Genomic DNA, 18,722 nt, shown 5'->3' with positions numbered 1-18,722 from the left:
GGAATAGTTATTTCGAGTGAGCTCACTTCCATTTTTTGTTCAAGTTGATCGGCGCTTGCTTTGGTTTGACTTGTGGCATTTTAGAATCAGTTGATTTGTTTTGTTTTGCATAGTTTACAGTTAGTGTCGGTAATATTTTCTATGTGATCGGGATCGGATTTATTTTGGTTTGGTGTGATTGTGATTGTGCTCGTCAGTGGTTGGTTGCATATCGTGTTCATTAAGTTTGTTATCGCTCGTAGTGTGTAACAGTAAATATGCCTTCTAGTTTGTCCTCACAGATCATATAGACCTGTCTTCGGAAAGACTTGACGTGTCTTAGATCTGTTTTTTTACACCCCAGCGGTATTATCCATATTGTACTCACAACACGCCCGTAACACTGTAATGCTTTCTCAAGGACTGCATTTGATATGAATGGTGGCACACTGGATAATACAACTTTAGTAGCTGGTTTCACCAGCGGTTCAACGTACATCACCGATCGTACATACCTCTTTAACCGATTTCAGAGAATCAAGAAACACAAAAACACTTCCATTGACAGGAGAAGCAGCGATCACATTAGTTGCACCTACGATGTCAACAATTGCGTAAACATACGCCTCTATACTAACACCGGCAATGGATTCACACCGAATGCAATGCTTTCATGTCAATCCCGCTTGAAACGAGTGTTGTTGACACCTGTATTGGCGGCCATCTTGACTGCCATACTAGTCGCCGGTCAGAAAAGACCCACGTACTAAAATAAATATAATAAGGCGACAAAACATTTCCGTGTAAATCTGACAACTTTGCACTAGCTTTTCACAACTCGGTAAGCACTTAGTTTATAATTTTACGCTTGGACTGTGTACAATCTGCTAATATAAATGTTTTTTTTTAATTTTACATGTTTTTATTCTAAATTTAACTGAGGGCTCGATATGAAATCTCTTAGGGGAAATACGCACGCAAATCCATGAACTTTTCCATCGTTTTTCATATGTTTTCAATGAAAATAGGAGCATGTTTTGAGATTTTCTATAAACTTTAAAATTGCTAATACTTTCCACGACATTCAACAATAAATGTTCGATATCAGAGTAGGAAATAATGCACAAAACTGCTTTATTGTATTTTCAATTCAATTCATTTTCAATTTCAATTCGCCCAATTGACCGATTGATCTTTACTTTTTGTGATTTGTAGATCACCTGACCGCTCATCTGTGAGAATCATTTGAAATTTGCGACCATTTAACGTTTGGAAATGTTTCAAAATTCTACATCCGTCGGGAGCCACTACAAAATTCAAACGGCCTTTTACGAGATATTTATTCATTTTTCCGAACCTTAAACTACAGGTCTTGATAATGTAACACTTCCATGTAAATCTGACAACTTTGCACTAGCTTTTCACAACTTTGTAAGCACTTTGTTTATCGTTTTACGCTTAGGTGATGGTATAGTCTGCTAATGTAATTGGCTATTTTAGACCTTTACATATTTTTGTTTTGGGTGTTGATATAAAATCACTTAAACACAGGAATCTTTCAACTTTGCAATCCCTTTACACAACTTTGCACGTTGTTTTAACAGCTTAGATCAATTAGGCGCAAACTGCAAAGACTGTTGGTTTTCATTGAAATATGGGCATATTTTTTAACTTTCTATGAACTTGAAAATTTCGAATAATTTCTACGAATTTCTATAATAAATGTTCGACATTAGAGTAGAAAATAATGCACAAAAATTGCTTTATTGTCTTTTTAACGTGTACGGCAAACCCCCAAAATTATTCACCCGCTGGTTTTCTCAGATTGTATATTATGTAAGTACTAACCACGACCGATTGACCTTTACTTTTTTGATCGGTCGATAACCTGATCGCTCAGCTATAACATTAATTTGAAATTAATTCAAATTGGCGACCACATAGAACAGACAAAACGCAATGTTTTGTTTGTTTATCTTTTAATCCTGTGATGTTAAACATTTATAGTAGAAATTCGTGCTGATTATTATTTTTGAAGTTTATTTGACGTTTTAAAATGTGCACGTATTTTCAATGAGCAGCTATTTTTTGACTTCGGCGATAAAATAAATTACCTCGACACAGCTATTACTAGTACCTCGACAGATGGAATTGACACAAATAGTTGTTAATTTGTTAATGCGCTTCTCGTTATTGTATTGTATTTGGTGACGTCACTAATATCCTCAATCACCATTATAATACGGATCTTGTGCTTTTTATGCGACGTGTTGTGTATGGTCATGTGATGTATACGGTGGATTGTCACAGTGTATGGGGTGGGTCAAACTTCAGGGAGTTTTATGACTCGGATGAAACGTTTGAAAGCCAATCTTGGGTGTATTAACGTCGCCTACCAACTACCAACACTGCCATAATTCCCACAATAGCAAAAATGCTTGGATGCGCACTCTGTTTTCAACCAAACATATCTTAAACAAAACACAACGTATTAAAGACAATAAAACAGTAAAAATCTCACTTAAAATCCAGATTTTAGCAATTTGGGTGATTTTTCGTGAACTAGGTAATCACTGGCACACGCATCCGTATTCCGTACAGAATTTGGCGGTTTGAACGAGCAGCGGACGACTGAATATGAGTATCGCCAACTCTTACAACATTCTGGGCAGAGCTACCAGATATATCTTAGTGATACTAGAAAATGTTAGTGTTCGTAATTTTAGAACTCAATGATTTGCATACAGCTTGTTAATGTTTTGCTCATAAAATATGTTGAAAACATTTTTGCTTAATTTGTTTCGTTCCCGAGTCTTTATCAACTCATTTCCACTAACAGGAATATAGGCGTCAATGCGCATGCTCTAGAGTAAATATAAATGAGTTCAAATTTATTTGCGTTCATGTTACCTTTTCGTGAATATCGGCGTTTATGCGCATGCGCAAAGCAACACGGTAATTATACCACAAAAATAGAAATGGTTGGAGAGGTTAAGGAAAGGGAAACAATGTAAAGTATAATATAAATATATCATTTATATTATGGGGGTCCATTTGTTTTGGCATTTGACAGTGAAGAATTAGGCTTTACAGTAACAGAGAAATCTGTCTAATACACACTTTATTAAAATATCCACAAAACATAAAATACGTTGGGGTACGTTGAAAAGTCAGTTTAAATAAGCATATCAATGCTCAATATGATGTAATTCGCACATTTTTATTACTACAATTACATTTTTCAAAGCGCCATGACCCCCCAGTCAATGACACCACTCCACCCACTCAAAATACATATAGAGAGAGAGAGAACTCGCCTGGGAACCCAGTCCTGTGGAGGCGCTTGCCGGCATTATGAAATGGTGACTAACATTTCATGTTGTAACATGAAAAATGATGACTAAAACGATTACTTTAGAATAGTGAATATTATTGGATATAATTCATACAAATTGTTTCTAATGATCTTAATGAGCTTCTCAATTGCCGTAATTTCAGTTTTCAACACAGCAACACACTCACCTATCATGTTAGCAGTAATCACTGATAATCGCCGAGAGAATATGAATATCTTATTTTGTATGAATGTTGTATATGGTCATGTGATGTACTTCAATACTGTGAATTGTCATTTTAGAGACCGGCACGCACTACAGGGAGCTTTTCGACCTGTATGAAACGTCTCGAAGCCGATCATCGTAACCTGCCGACTAAAACACTGTCATGGAGTGAAAGTGCTGTAAATTTATGCTCACCGTTTTCAACAAAACCAATAAACCAACACAACCTAATATAGGTCAAAAACAAAGTTAGCAGTGAAAATTTCAATTGAAATTATTTCATGTAATTTGGTTGAACTTTCGTGAATGTGGAAGAAGGTTAGGTTGTTACTGGTATACGCGTGCGTATTGCGTATATTTTAGCGACAAGTGTGCGGCAGACAATCGAATGTAAATATTGTTCAACGCATTGGGTCCATTGGTTACGAGCTATCATTTACACCTAGAGTATGTTGGTGTCAAGAATTTTAGAGGTCATAGGTTAACCAAAAAGTTGTTAATTTTAGGAATATAAAATATGCTGAAAACAAATCGTGAGTGAACATTAGCCTTAATTAACATGGGTAAATCTAAATGTGATTAAAGTCAGTTTGCAACCGAATCCATCAGCGAGGGCGGGTGACAACCACTTCAATTATGCATCAAATGGAAATGGCAGGGAGAGTTTCAGGGGAGGGTGCATGGCCTAATAAAACAGAATTGTCATTTTATTATGTTTGAAAAAACTCTTCTTATTCTACAACAAAAAAGTTCAGAGAAAATTGTCATCACTGTTGATTAATCACAGTACTACTAATTATAGTATTCATATGTTTGTTTGTTGGTTTTACATTTTTACGCACTGTAACCCCTCCTACCGCCATCCCAGCACCCCACCCACCCCGCGATAAGTGTACGTCTAACAAAAGATACCTCAGATCCATGGCATGCGGTTGCAATACTGTACAGATGCAAGTTAAAACATGAAAATTAAACAATAAGACCATTTCTCTGATGTAGCAATTATTCCCACTGATATAATAGACTGCTGCTAATGATCTTAATTAAATAATGTGAATTGAGTTTTAGCACATCGTTACATTCAAGTATCATGACGTCACTAACAATCTCAATAACTTGCGGGATAATACGGAGGTGGTATTATGTTTGAAGCGTTGCATAGGTTCATGCTAAGGCCAGGTTGCCGACCTTTTACAGCGCTTCCAAATAAGCGCACGCTGATCGTATTTCATCACCCTCCATATACTAGTAGTAGAAACTGGACTCAGCATCGAGTCAAACGATGATCTCTTCCTTTGGCGTGCCTTTTTCACTTTATGCCTGTGGTGAAAAAAAAACGTGTTTGAGACGGCAGTAGATTCAAATATATACAGGACAGAATTTAAGTCACATTATTGCGCATGCATAGGTAGACTTCAAGGAATAAATGCGTGATGCTATTTAATGGAGCGGTTTCTATACAATGAGATCATATCTGTAATTCAACAAACATCAATGAGAATAGGTATATTGGTTTGCGTTTTAGTTTGACGTCCCGACAAGCACACACTGGTGATGTAGATATTATCATAGGGCTGGAGCATTCCTTGCTCGGGGTCTAGGCGTCGACATACAATCAACGTTGACTCTGGCGGCGAGACTAATGAATGTGTCTTTTGATGATGTCGCGGTGTCACATCATTAATTACTAAAGTCAAAGACGGGTACATCCCTACAACACGTGATAGTTTGCGGTTTGCCGTTAATCTCCGCAATAAGTGCGTATTTATCATCATTAGTCAATAATTGTTTTCAACAGCTCAAACATTTTTTACAGCTGATCTCTGATATTTGAATGAACACTTTCAAGATAACTAATAGCTATATCAGATAATCATCATTCTACTGCACTTTAATGTAGCCGCCTATCATACGCGTGACAATACCTACTCTAGCAAAAATATTCATATTTGAATTTTGCATTGTCTCTTTTTCATTTGAATGTGGCTTCGCTGACACAATGGGGACAATGAGAACTAGTTTTATAAATGTTGGACAATTTCCTGAGTAGTGAGTTAACTTTGTCGACCGAGGCAAGCACAATTTCGTTCCTGTCCGAGGCGAGCACAATTTCGTTCCTGTCCGAGGCGAGCACAATTTCGTTCCTGTCTGAGGCAAGCACAGTTATGTTTCTATACGAAGCGAGCACAGTTTCGTTTCTAGCCAAGCCAAACACAGTTTCGTTCGTATAACATCATTTTACTTGTATAAACCAGTATAAACTAATTGGTCACCATTTATATATTTTCTGCTGAAAAAAGTACTTCCATAGAGTTTTTCTCTGAGAAAAATGCATTGTTAATAATGTTGACTTGACACCGTGAACATTATGAATATAATACACTGATAGATAAGTATTTCTGATGATGTGGTCAAATTGTACAACTTTTCAAAATAACACAATACTTTGTCTTTTTTGGAGGGTAGGTAAACTCATTACGGACAAAATGATGGCATCTATTATTTTATTAATATCTTTGGTGAGTTTACATATATTATTTTTCATAAACAATTTAATTAAACAGTGGAGCACATGAAATATATTTTATTTTCCCGATCACGATTGTTGATGTGACACTGTTTTCATTTTAATAGATATTATTTGAAGTAACCTCTACAATGGCTGTTACAGGTAAGGTTTTGGTTGATGTATCCATTACATTGAACCATATGTAAGTTATTTGTTTATATGATGTGTTACGCATTAGGTATATGTAAGTATGTTTGCCTATTTGTTTATTTAAACTTTTCTCACAAAGCTTAGTAACACGAGAAGACACAATGAAATACTGTTTATTGATGGTACAGTTTAATATTATTCGATAATATCGTCATATAACACTCGAAGTGTTTTGGCGTGTATTGTATACGATAACAACCGATTTTCTGTCAAAAGCTTTGGCGTCGACAGTCGAGCTTCTATTAAGTTCAACCATAACGGTTAAATATAGACCCGTTTAGTAGCGAATAGAAACCGCTCTTCCTAATAAATGCTGCATATTATAACATTTCTACCATAAATGGTAGACCCTTTTCATAAAATCTGCGATATATATATATATATATATATATATATTGTTTTCTGATTGAATCCCCACCCAGCGGATACGATTTCACTTGAGTGCTATTAAGGTGTAATGCAGTATTCCTATGGTAGCTATAAAATTGTTATCCACACATTCAATAATAATCTATTTGATGATCTCAGGCGTAGTCGATCATTGTGACAAGATAGAAGTCGATGTGGAGACTTTTGTCAAAGTTACTCTTACACATGACATGCCACCAACAGCCTGTATTTGGTTAAAAACATCAGAGAGCAATCCTGGCACACCATTCTCTTACGCATCCGCGTCGAACCAAAATGAGTTCTTGTTATACAAGTCATCTAACTTTAGGCTCTATGTGAAAGGCGACAACTCGGGTGACATTGACTTTGGCGTCGATGATAGTCGTTGGCATCACGTATGTGTCACATGGCAGCAACTGCGGGAGTTGGAAAATGGAGACGGAATACTGAAAAAAAGGTGGTAGTCTAAAAAGTGGCCATACCATAACACAGGATGGGGCTCTATATTTAGGTCAAGAACAGGACTCAGTTAATGGTGGCTTTGATGGCAACCAAGCATTCAAAGGAGAAATTGCGTATTTCAATATGTGGGACACCGTGCGAGATCTGGTCGACATTCAATTATCATATGAGAACTGTCATGGCGAACCGGAAGGTAATGTGTTTTCGTGGATATATCATGCAGAAACAGGTCTTGATATAACAACATCCGATCTCGTTGACAACCATATCCACGAAGCCGACGTGTGTTGTAAGTATCGACTGTAATATATATTACAATTATATAAATAACGATGCAATACAAACGAGAGTGAAACTTATTGTTCTGTTTGATACAGTCTATAGATTGTGATTTATCATTAATTAAGGAATTCTCTTTGATAGTCATAACTAAGTATGTTTTCGGAGAAACAATGTACGTAGACTATTAATTTATGTATATGTGTATTTGTCACTGAACGAATAAGTATTGCAAAGCAATGTTTTATTTACCATAAAACATGATCTAATTGAGTCCTCAACAACAACAACAACAATAATAATAAATGTTTTCTTCAGTATAGCATCTTTAAACTGTCAAAAACATTGATGTATACAATGAATGAGGTGTAGCTTTTCTGTCCTACACGTTTGCTGTGTTATGTATTAGCACGAACAACAGTCGTGGGTTTTCCGTCGAACTCTCCGAAATAATGTCTTATAATGTTCTGTTTAATGGCAGCCGATTACCCGGTAATTGTTGGTTGTGACAAGATACTAGTCGATCAAGATTCGACTGTAATCGTTAGTATTCTGTCACCAATTCCCGACATGACAGAAGTAACGGCCTGTATATGGATTAAAGCTACTGTGACAAACCACTACGGCACACCCTTCTCATACTCAGTCCCAGGCCAGCACAACGAATTCCTTCTTTATAAAGCGATGAGTTCGCGATATATGTTAAAGGTCATAGTCGCAACACCGGACATGCGGTCAATGATGATACCTGGCATCACGTGTGTGTGTCACGTGGACGAACTTTTTAGGACAATGGCATATCTATGACAATGGTGTACAAATTGATTTCGGCAATACTAGTAACTTAAGAACGGACGAGACGATCATTGGAGGAGGCTCTCTATCGCTCGGACAAGAACAGGACATCCCTGATGGAGAGTTTGCAAATTTCCAGGCACTTGACGGCGAGCTGACCCTTTTCAACATGTGGAACAGCGTATTTAGCGCAACCCAAATTCAAGACGTGTTCAACACATAACGGGGAGTATTTTTGAAGGAGACGTTTTTTCCTGGAGATCTGATCGTGTATACGTCGCTGGATCTGCCATCCAAGTTCCTAATGACCTGTGTATATATTTTTTTGTTTTGCTATATTATTAATAATTTTGTTGATCGAAATTGTCAGTCAAACATCGCTGTTACAGTACAAACTTAAGCGAATCCACATAGGACTAATGTGGTATCATCTGTACGTAAATATTCACTAGATATATTTCTGATGACAATTATCACATATAGATATCGCGATTTATTTGAATGACAAGGGGTACGCTACTTAAGAAGGTTTTGTTTTATTCGTAGCGCTAGAACAGTGTGTCAATTATAAGTGCAAGCGTTATGAGGTATTCATGGAGGAAGTACATTGGTCAACTGCTCAGAGTAACTGCATTGCCTAAGGTGGCCAGCTTGCCATGTTGAAGATGCGGCCAGTTTTTTGTGAAAGTTAGAAAATATATATTCGATAACGACCTTGACGATGAAGTAGAGAAGGGATTTTGGTTTGGACTGTCTAGAAACAGTGATGGGGAATTTATCTGGTCCGATTCGTCGCTTTTGTCATCCGGAACATTTACGAAATGGGCGAAGGGTCAACCAAATGACAACCACCAGAAAGATAGTAATGGCGAGCAGTGTGCTCAACTTTGGAAGCTTATTCTTTCAATGATAATAACTTTTCACGCAAATAAATACTAGTAGTTGGCAATACTTAAGTTCGACACAACCTCATTGAATTCAGGAAAGATGTCTATCTGACGTGGGATGACGATTACTGCAATGATGCTGGGTTTGGCAGGAAGAAGGGATTTATTTGTGAATACGACGGTAAGGGAAAATGTTGATATTTTAAGCAAGTGACGGCACTCGTAAGATAGTTCTTTATTTAATTAATATTTTGTTTAAATTTATATATTTGTCCCACATCTTCATACTTCGTACCTCCGAACGTTTGGAATAATCTTGTTCAAGTTCCCCCGACTGTTCCCTCCTAAGATATATGACCCTTTTACCTAAAAAATATTTAAGTGATGTAACATTATTTCTTTTTTAGTTACTGACTGACAGTGAGTTGAGTTCATCGAGATCGGACCGTGTCCTCACTGAGACATGGATGATGGACCTGTAGAGAACCACCTATCGTATCAATTTAATAATATTAATAAATAGTAATAGTAATAGTAATATTTATGGCTCATGTGTGTATGTAAGTGTGTTAAATGCAACAAGTATTTAAACTCAAAGACGTTCGATTCGAATAAACAGTGTACAAAAGTCGCCGTCGAGATCTCGTTCAAAACTAGGGAGCCCTTTGGTTAGTGTTTTACTTTTTAACGCCATTGTGTCCACTGTTCCAAGGTTCTCATGACCAGGGTTCCGTAGACGTGATTACGTTAGATTGGGTCAAAAACAAGTATCGTGGCACCCTCGCTCTTACCGAGATCTTAGCGGTCATTGACGAATACGGTTTATTGAAATTATCACCGCCCTTAATAAGGTAACAGTATGTACGGAAATGTTAAAAAACGTCAAGGAAATGGGCAACTGCTGTCTATGAAGATTGGAGAAAAAAACGATACATAAATATTTTCAGCTTCTATGTAACAGCGTATGTCTAATACTGAACCATTCAATGCTTCAAATCTGCTTAGAACTTCTCAACCAATCAGATCATGCTTCCCTGTCGGGCTTCATATACACTTCAAAATATTCGCTAAATCTTAAATACATTATAAATCATAGAAAAGAGGATCTATGTATATATCGAATGCACAAGAATTGGTAAATAAGAAATACCAAGAATTCACCTTATCAATTAGTGGCTACATCTGGAGATGAATCGCTTCAATGGTGTCAACATGATGTAGCTGGAGGCAATCAATATTGTTAAAGTAGACAACTTTCTTTATTTGAGGATTGGAACGCTGTCATGGTCAGTGGTGTCGGAAATATGTTTCTTTTAATATACTTCGCTAGATTTTGCTTGTAATAACTTAATTTGCTCAGATAACGTAGGTAGATATTGATGGTATGTAGATCAAGAAAAGCTGCAAAGCTAGCGAGAAATATTTTGAGGTTGTGGAAGAGTTGATCGTAGAAGTGTGAAAAATGCACAACCCGTCAGACAGAATGACACATGTTTTCTAGAAAGAGATGGAATTTATTTATGAAGCCATCATCTTAAACGTTATTATGTAATGTGAGGAGAAATGCGACAACGTTGAGAAAAGAGAGTTGAAAATAATATAGAATACTAAAAGATAAAAAAAATGATCACCATCCTTTTTACTCATCTTACTCTCATAGACGTGCATGTCCACTAAAACATCGTTAATGTAGAAAGACTTTGGATAAGGAAAAGTCATCTGCAAATCTATGGAAATTTTCTTGGAAGATGATAGTGCACAAAATGTCGAAAATAAGTCTGTCAAAGGAGTCCTTGGAATGTAATAAAATTGAAAATTAAGTTTCGCCTCAAAAGTCATGAAAGTTGTAAAAATTTGGAGAGTTGTTTTGGATGTCAGAAAAGCTGCCTTGATAGCTACAAAATCCATCTGAAAAATTCAGCAAGTCATCTTGAAGGGCGAGAATGGAGTCGCAAAAAGTCTGTTAAAATCGGAAATTCACATTGGAAGACAGAAAAGTTGCTAGAAATGTCGCAAAACCGTCTAGAGTCTAGAGTATTGCTTCAGAAAGCAGCCAAGTCGCCTTAAACGCCATGGGGAAGTTTAAAGAGTGAAAAAGGTGAATTGAAATCATAAAAGGAAAGTTGGATAACAGGATAGTTGCATGAGAATTTGTTTGAAAGGCGAGCAAGTCTATTTAATACCCAAGTGATTTTCATGCAATTTTTCTTTTCTTCAAATTCGCAAATTGCTTTTGTAACCTTTCACTAAAGTTTTCTGTTATTAAAATATACTTTTGAGCTTTGTAGACAATTTTCATGACCTTTAGGTAACATTGACTACCAAAATAACTCTCTAAACGTTTTCGTTGTGACTTTTCCCGACTTCCTTGTGTTCTGTAAAACTTTTATTTAATTTTCAGTCAAATTTCTGGTCTTTGCAGTCAATTTTCAAACTATGAAGACAACTTTCGAGGCTATTCGACCACTTTCCCACCCTCTTAAAGAGACCCTCTGCACTATGACTACAATTTCCTAACATTTAAGAAAACTCCACCTTCCTTTTGTAACTTTTCATGTAATTTGTTTTGTTTTTAAGGAAACTTGTTATACTTTGCAGACTACTTTTGTGGCATTTTATGAAATGTTCTTGCCTTCTTGAACTTTACCGCCTCTCTTTCCAGGTTTGGGGATAGTCTTTTTGACTTTTGGGGCAATTTTCTCAACTTTGCAGGCGATTCTATGACCTTTGCAAACGACATCATAGTCTCTTCAGACAACTTTTCCCGCCTTAAATAAAAATTTTCGAACTTTTCAAATTGTGTTGGTTTTTCAAAGCAACACTTTTGTGTTTTTTCAGATAACTTTTCACTTTCAAGACTTTTCATGGAACTTACTCCCTTCAACATGATCTTAGTCTACGTTTGCGGAGGGATTACCAGGCAACATTCTTTGCATAAACAATCTTCTCTTCTTCCAATGAGACTGGTAGACGACATTCATGACTATTCTGGCAACTTTTCTGCTTTCAAATGTAATTTTTCAAACTTTGCAAATTGCTCCCACGGCTTTTCAAGTGACATTATAATTTTTCAAAATTACATTTTGTTGTTGTTTGCACAAAAGAGACTCTCAAAATTTTTCATATGACTTTCCGGGCTCAGCCAATGTGGTATGCTATTAACCCAAAAACATACATATATCACATACATAGTGGTGAGTTTATAAGCTTTACTCTGCAACATTTTATACAAACACAAACTAAGTAATGTTCAGGAAAGTCATGATCTCGACACAGTGTTACACCATGAGCATTCTCAAGATTTTACAATACAGGAATTCCGTCTTTTTCTTCTTTTTTACGTCGTTCATAGCTTTTCACATACATAGTGGTGAGTTTATAAGCTTTACTCTGCAACATGTTATACAAATACAAAATAAGTAATGTTCAGGAAAGTCATGATCTCGACGCAGTGTTACACCAAGAGCATTCTCAAGATTTTACAATACAGGAATTCCGTCTTTTTCTTCTTTTTTACGTCGTTCATAGCTTTTCAACACGGATTTGTCTGGGTCGTCGTTTTCACCAGACATTGCTGTCTGTGGATTGGAGCGTATTCCCGTCTCTGAATTCTTCTTCTTCCCAGCTTGAACATGAACATGTGACCTGTAAGCAAACCAACAGATTAGTACAATACGAAAGAGTTGGACATATCAGACGGTCCCGAGTGGGAATTAGGTAATCAAAAATACAAATGCATAGGTGTTGTATGTGGTTCTAAAAATAAAACATATCAAATCCAGGACAAAGGTTTCATTCAGTGAGGAAATTTGCCAGTTAAACATTTCTGGTCACTTTTTAGTTGCGGATTCCGACAACTTTTGCAAGATTAGGTTAGACACGTACTGTTTACATACTCTTTAACCTTGTCAAAGTTGTCATCAACTTTTCAAGTCTGAATTCTGATACGTCCTTTGGATTACACAAGGCATTTTTTTCTTTTGCAAAGACCTTCCGTTTCTCGTCCCAACGACAACTACAGTATTATCAATATCAAACATTGGCTTCAATGTGCTACATGGTGAATAAATGCTACATTACTATTACTTTCATAAACGTGGAGAGTGAAATTAGCTATCTAACAAGGTCTTCAGAGTCACTTGTATGTATACTTTAAAAGGTACTAGCTATTTCCTCTTGAAATTGCGAACTTACATACTAGTACATAAACACATCGTAATTTTTTTCTTAACATACGGGTCACTTGAGAAATGATTATACTTTTTGAATGCGAAATCTAATTTTCACTTTGAGTTTGCGAACATACATGCTCTGAACATTTAACCTGGCCTTGTGAATATCATGGATGAAGGCAGCTATTTTTTTATGGAGTAATATTGCTAACAAACATTCACGCATATTTTGATATTTGCCTTCCAGTCTAACTAACTCTTGGTGTTGTGGGTAATGTTTGGGTTCCTTTGCGAACTTATAAATACATACACTGTAACCTTGACCGTTGGTCCTGAAAATTTAACCGCTTTTTGTGCAGGTCACATGTGTGTAAAGTTCAAAGCCTCTTGTTATTGCCACTTTGAATTATATTGTGAACAGTTGGTCCTGAAAAGGTAACCAGTCATTGTAGGTAGGTCACGTGGGTAAACTGTGTAACGTTTAAATGTTAAAAGTTCCCACTTTGCCAGTCAAACACCCATACATACATTTACAGATATGCCACTACATACGCGTTGAATTGCGTTGGTACAGGTAAAGGGACACTATTGCTGTAAGCTGACGTCGCCAGAATTTCTTCCAGAACTAAAAAAATCGGCTTGTTGAAGTTTATGTTATTTCTTTTGTTGTAGAGGATACTTAAGTTAGCAAAGCCGTGTCCGGTATAAATTACCTAATATAATTATATTTATAAACTCAAAACGGCGGTTGTATAGGCAATTGAGTACCATGTGCTAATACAATCATTTTTAATTCTCTGCGCACATTTGAATAAGATTAATATACATATTTTTTTCTTGAAAGAAACAAATGTTGATGTAATGCAATCATACTTTCAATACCAATACTTTCAGGCCTTCTGATACAACTAAATTCACTTCCGTTCTCAATCACATATCTCAGACATAGTAATTCAACTCCCATACCTGATTGGTACCAATTAGTGTAATAAATGTGCGTACATAATGTCATTAATAAAAATATCTTCAACTTAGACGATGAATGAAAACTGTTGATGTACTCATCCAAATTTTTATTATCGTCATGGTGCAGCAATTAAATTCGTCACGCAATCAACTTATGTGTCGCTATAAGTAGTCCCTCTTTTAATCATGATTGCTGGAGTTTATAATATAGTATTTTACAGAGGTATTTATAGGCGACAATCTCGCAAGTTTCGCAATTGCGCTTTTAAATCGCTTTGATGATGAGCTGTTGCAACACTAAATCGCATATATTTATGATGCAGCACGTCATTGTATTGAATAATTGTCAAGAACTATGAATACCAATTTAAAAGCATTCTTCAAATACTATGCTAGAATCACATTAAGCATTACTTCATGTCTTCTGTACATAGTTAATATAGTAAGTCACCACTCAATATTATCAATGTGATATTTGTATGCAATTCTGCTACAGAACACAATCGATTTTAGATCCTATGTATAAGTCAGGTAATGGACTACGTTGAACCCACAGTCAGCTGGCGCACACGTGATAATAAAATAAATACAATATTTACTATATGGGGTCCGCCATCTTGAATTACGCATAAAACTAAATAAACACTTTCCTGGGGGTATTTAAAACAAAAAATTGGCATTCCAGCTCAGCAGCCAATCAGCGACGGCCTAACGCTCAGATGACAATTTCGGTTTCAAATACCCCGGCTTAGTGTTCTAGGTTCTTCGCGTAATTATGTGTTCGTATGCAAGGGATTTTTCCACACAAAAACGACGAATTAGGCCGAATTTTGTTATCGGTTGGCTTAATATAACCCCAACGGACCGTATTTTGTGAAAGATTGGTATTTTTATCCTGATTTGTAGGAATCTGAAAAACGCGTTTCACAACTTGTCTCTTATTTAGTTTTATGCGTCATTCAAGATGGCGGGCCCCATATAGTAAATATCATATTTATTTTATTATCATGTGTGCGCCAGCTGACTGTGGTTGAACCTATACAGGTTGTATAGACCGTGAATCAATCTGATTGTTTGAAGCAGCCATGTAACAAGAACCGAACACTATTAAAAATCAATAGCCTAAAGGGTCATCTTGAGTCGGTCGGATTTTTTCCCAGGCAACGGAGATTACCAAGGGCAGCTAAAATATGGGTGTGTTTTCTTAGCACGGTGCCAGACTTTTCAAAGCATACATTTAATTGCTTGCTTGTCTTTTTTTAAATCGCTGCGCTTCCCCGCTCCTGGCGCGTTTCCACTCGAAGAAGCTAATAACATAAAGGCTACAATGCTCGTCTGGTAATTGAATATTATGGTCAGCGTTACTGAAACATATAGACGGATGATATGGGTGTCGCGTATCACAGATATTCCGAGAATTGTTGACGCCTGCCTGCCTTTTACCGAAAACTGTCGAAGGTGTGTCACTAAGAAAAATCCACAGTCGATTTACTGGTGAAATCAAATCCAACTCCAAGAGTCAGTCGATACTGATCGGGATGGAAAAAATATCCTCTCGATCGGGATAAATATTTTTTTTACAACATGTAGCGATTGTCCTGGGCAATCTATGTTTGAGCCCTGGCTTTTTGTAGGTCGTTGTGATATGTTGTAATTTAAGTGTGCCAACGTGATCTAAGACAAAATATTCCGATCGGTATACAAATCAATATCTCGATTAGGATATCTATCGTAATCGCCATGCTTATATATCCCGTTCGATGAATAATCTTGATTAATATAGCAACAACTTCTATCAACCACCGCTGTATACATAATCCGATAATACATTATACCGGGTATATGATCACTACCCGTACTGTTATTCAAGTATGTGAATATATATAACAAATCTGAACGATGTGATATGATGGTTCATAAATACAAAGATTTAGAAACAAAAGATAACACATTACTGACTGTATATCCATTGGTGTGCTGTCCGTATATATTGATGCACCAGTTTAAATGGCGTGTTAACGAGAGAACAGGTCAGTTTAGTGTGAATGGTTCAATGATCATGAATGTAAGTACAGTTCCAGGAATCGAGGAGTCAGGCATCCGGTGTACTATTAAATGTGTATGCACATGATAAGAAAAGGCGGCCGGATGTTGGATTCACTTTCGTATTACGTTTATTTTGTGTCCTTTCAATTAATTAATATTGATGGCGGTGGTAGTGACGGGATGTTGTTGTCACGGTGGACGTCTTATTTTGCATATATCGACTAAAACACGAGGCTTCATTACTCGGACAATATGGATATTATGCGAGTGTGTACCAAATACCACAGGACCCCCTGTTCCTTCTTGAATAATTAAAATGCTAATCGGATACTGCATTCACACAAATTTACAAAAGATATGCACTCCTTTTTCAGACTGGCTTCTTTTTCGTAATTTATTGTGCATGGTTCAAACCTTCTATCTTACCCTTTCTTAAAGAACGCTTTTCATTACATTTCCCGCCAGAAATAGCAAATTGTTTAATCTTTTGTGATTATTTACAGCTCAAAAGTTGATTTCAGGCCACTCTCTAGAGTGTAACTTAAAAGCGGGGGCCATTTGAGTCAAACTGCTATCCACCAAGTCTTTACTAGACTCACACATCCGACAATGTACAACACACACTTACATAAGGTAAGGTTAATGCCAGCTGCGGTAACGTATGTGCAGTCGATCCGGTGAACCATTTATTTAACAAAACACACTAAAAATCCGACTAAAAACGGCTGCCATTACATTGCATGTAGTGTTCAACTTGAAGTGTACAGATTGAAAACTACTAAATGCGAAAGAAAAAAAATAACTTGCATGGACTGCGAAAAAAAAAATCGAATATCGGTGCTCGGCAAATGCCACTAACAATACTCGGTCAAAGAAACATTTAAAATAACTGACAAAACCATCGACAACAAATAAAAAAAAACGTTACTGGCACGCCGATCGCCCAGGAAAAACAGGAATAAAAAAAACCTTGGGGACAAGAAAAACTGGAAACCTGTGCCCGTCACCCTGAAATATACAACAAACATTAATAAACTTACAAGACAAATCAATTGAAAACTGCACTGTAGCATGGAGGTAGAAAAGAGACCTACATGACTGTAGCGAGACTGGCCTAGACTGACATTCAACATTATGTCCTCCACTTAAATACCCCTTGTCACATGACCCCACATACCATACCCGTCTGTTTGCCATCTCGAACAGACGATAGTTAACCTCTATACTGCTAAACGCGGTTAACAATATTTAACGTTTCCTCGGGGTCACACTGAAATATGTTATACCGTGGTGAGACTTCATGCCCCAGAAAAGTTTGCGTGAGAGAGTTACATGTGTCATAATACAATTACACTCTAACAATGTAACAAGTTAAAAGGTCGGGTTGTTTTACACATGGAAGTAATGAGTACTCACAATTCTAGAAAATAATACCAGCCAAGTGCCCCCTCCCGGATCGGGGTACAAACCATTATAATCTCGATCTGAATACTTGTGTATCCAAATCGAGATATATAATCCCGTTCGACGAATTGTTCTGACTGCCTCCAATATGTAACAGACAATGCCTGGCGAGCGAGTGCAGCCAAACAGTTCATATCTTTCACGCTACACACATTTTGCAAGTTTTATCACTTTGTCAACAGAGGGCGCAATGCCTTCTGCTGCTTTATTATTTGACCATAAATTTGAAAATAAAGTGGATGTTTCCTTGTACCACAGTGTTTGTTGCATTGTAATATTTATTCAGTCTGAAATTACAAAAATTATATATATTATGAACTCGTCAAGTATCATTACATATACCACAGACCCGTGTTTCACTAACACACAATATATTTTTCTATGAATTACGTGTTTTTTTATATTGTGTCAATTTGGAGTTGCGTCGTGTTGTACCCCTTGCAACAGTGGCGTGTCAAATGGCTTAGAGGGCACCCCCAATTGAGCTACCTAAAAAGGATAGGAAGGATTTCATCAAAAATACGAAAAGCATTGTTTTGTTCCACACCACATAATCTAAGTAGAGTTTGCTGTCTATTACACATGTGTTCCATCACATTGTCGTGCTTGATGCTAATAACAAAAGTTCGACTATAATATATGTATTTGTTCACCTTGCAAAAATCATAATCTGAGACACACTTTAGGTGTTCAATTGACCATACATTGCATAAACACAGTTTCTCATTGATTCCTACTTTTATTTATAAACAAAATGATCAGTGGTGGATCCTATCGAAATCATTTAATGTGATCCAAGAGTTTGGAGATTCTCACATCTTTTACTTTATCATATTTTTGCTTTATTTTCGTTTATTACACCAATATTTTTCTCCAAAAATAATACGATGACTCAACGTATAATCGTGTGGTACAGGTCTGTCTATCTTACTTGCGCCCTCTACAGTTCTAACATCATGCACTGAGAGGGCGCTAGTTAAGAAAGTGAATAGTATTCAAACTT

General features: G+C 36.6%; 1 protein-coding gene across 2 annotated transcripts; it reads right to left on the bottom strand.

Moving 5' to 3' along the window:
• Nucleotides 1–12,266: 12,266 nt before the first annotated feature.
• Nucleotides 12,267–17,878, bottom strand: LOC100369071 (uncharacterized). Of its 2 annotated transcripts, none has more exons than XM_078007419.2 (2): nucleotides 17,672–17,878; nucleotides 12,267–12,716 (listed from the first exon to the last, which is right to left on the bottom strand). In XM_078007419.2, the coding sequence occupies exons 1-2, from the start codon at nucleotides 17,851–17,853 to the stop codon at nucleotides 12,551–12,553; spliced, it is 348 nt and encodes a 115-aa protein (XP_077863545.2). In that variant the 5' UTR covers nucleotides 17,854–17,878; the 3' UTR covers nucleotides 12,267–12,550. The 2 variants fall into 2 exon arrangements, with proteins under 2 accessions (XP_077863545.2, XP_077863546.2); XM_078007420.2 differs by lacking the exon at nucleotides 17,672–17,878 and adding an exon at nucleotides 16,169–16,288.
• Between the last annotated feature and the right edge of the window lie 844 nt (nucleotides 17,879–18,722).

This window comes from Saccoglossus kowalevskii, chromosome 11 (genome assembly GCF_978046115.1).
Source record: "Saccoglossus kowalevskii chromosome 11, keSacKowa6.1, whole genome shotgun sequence".
Taxonomy (NCBI): Eukaryota; Metazoa; Hemichordata; class Enteropneusta; family Harrimaniidae; genus Saccoglossus; species Saccoglossus kowalevskii.
The sequence above is the reverse complement of the archived record's forward strand: the minus strand, read 5'-3'. Positions and strand labels throughout refer to the sequence as shown.

Excerpts from the sequence above, each read along its gene's own strand:
- LOC100369071 (XM_078007419.2), bottom strand. The coding sequence starts at position 17,853 with ATGAACTGTTTGGCTGCACTCGCTCGCCAGGCATTGTCTGTTACATAT. Across the intron at positions 12,717-17,671 it reads TGGTATTATTTTCTAGAATT|GTCACATGTTCATGTTCAAG; the intron begins GTGAGTACTCAT and ends GTTTGCTTACAG.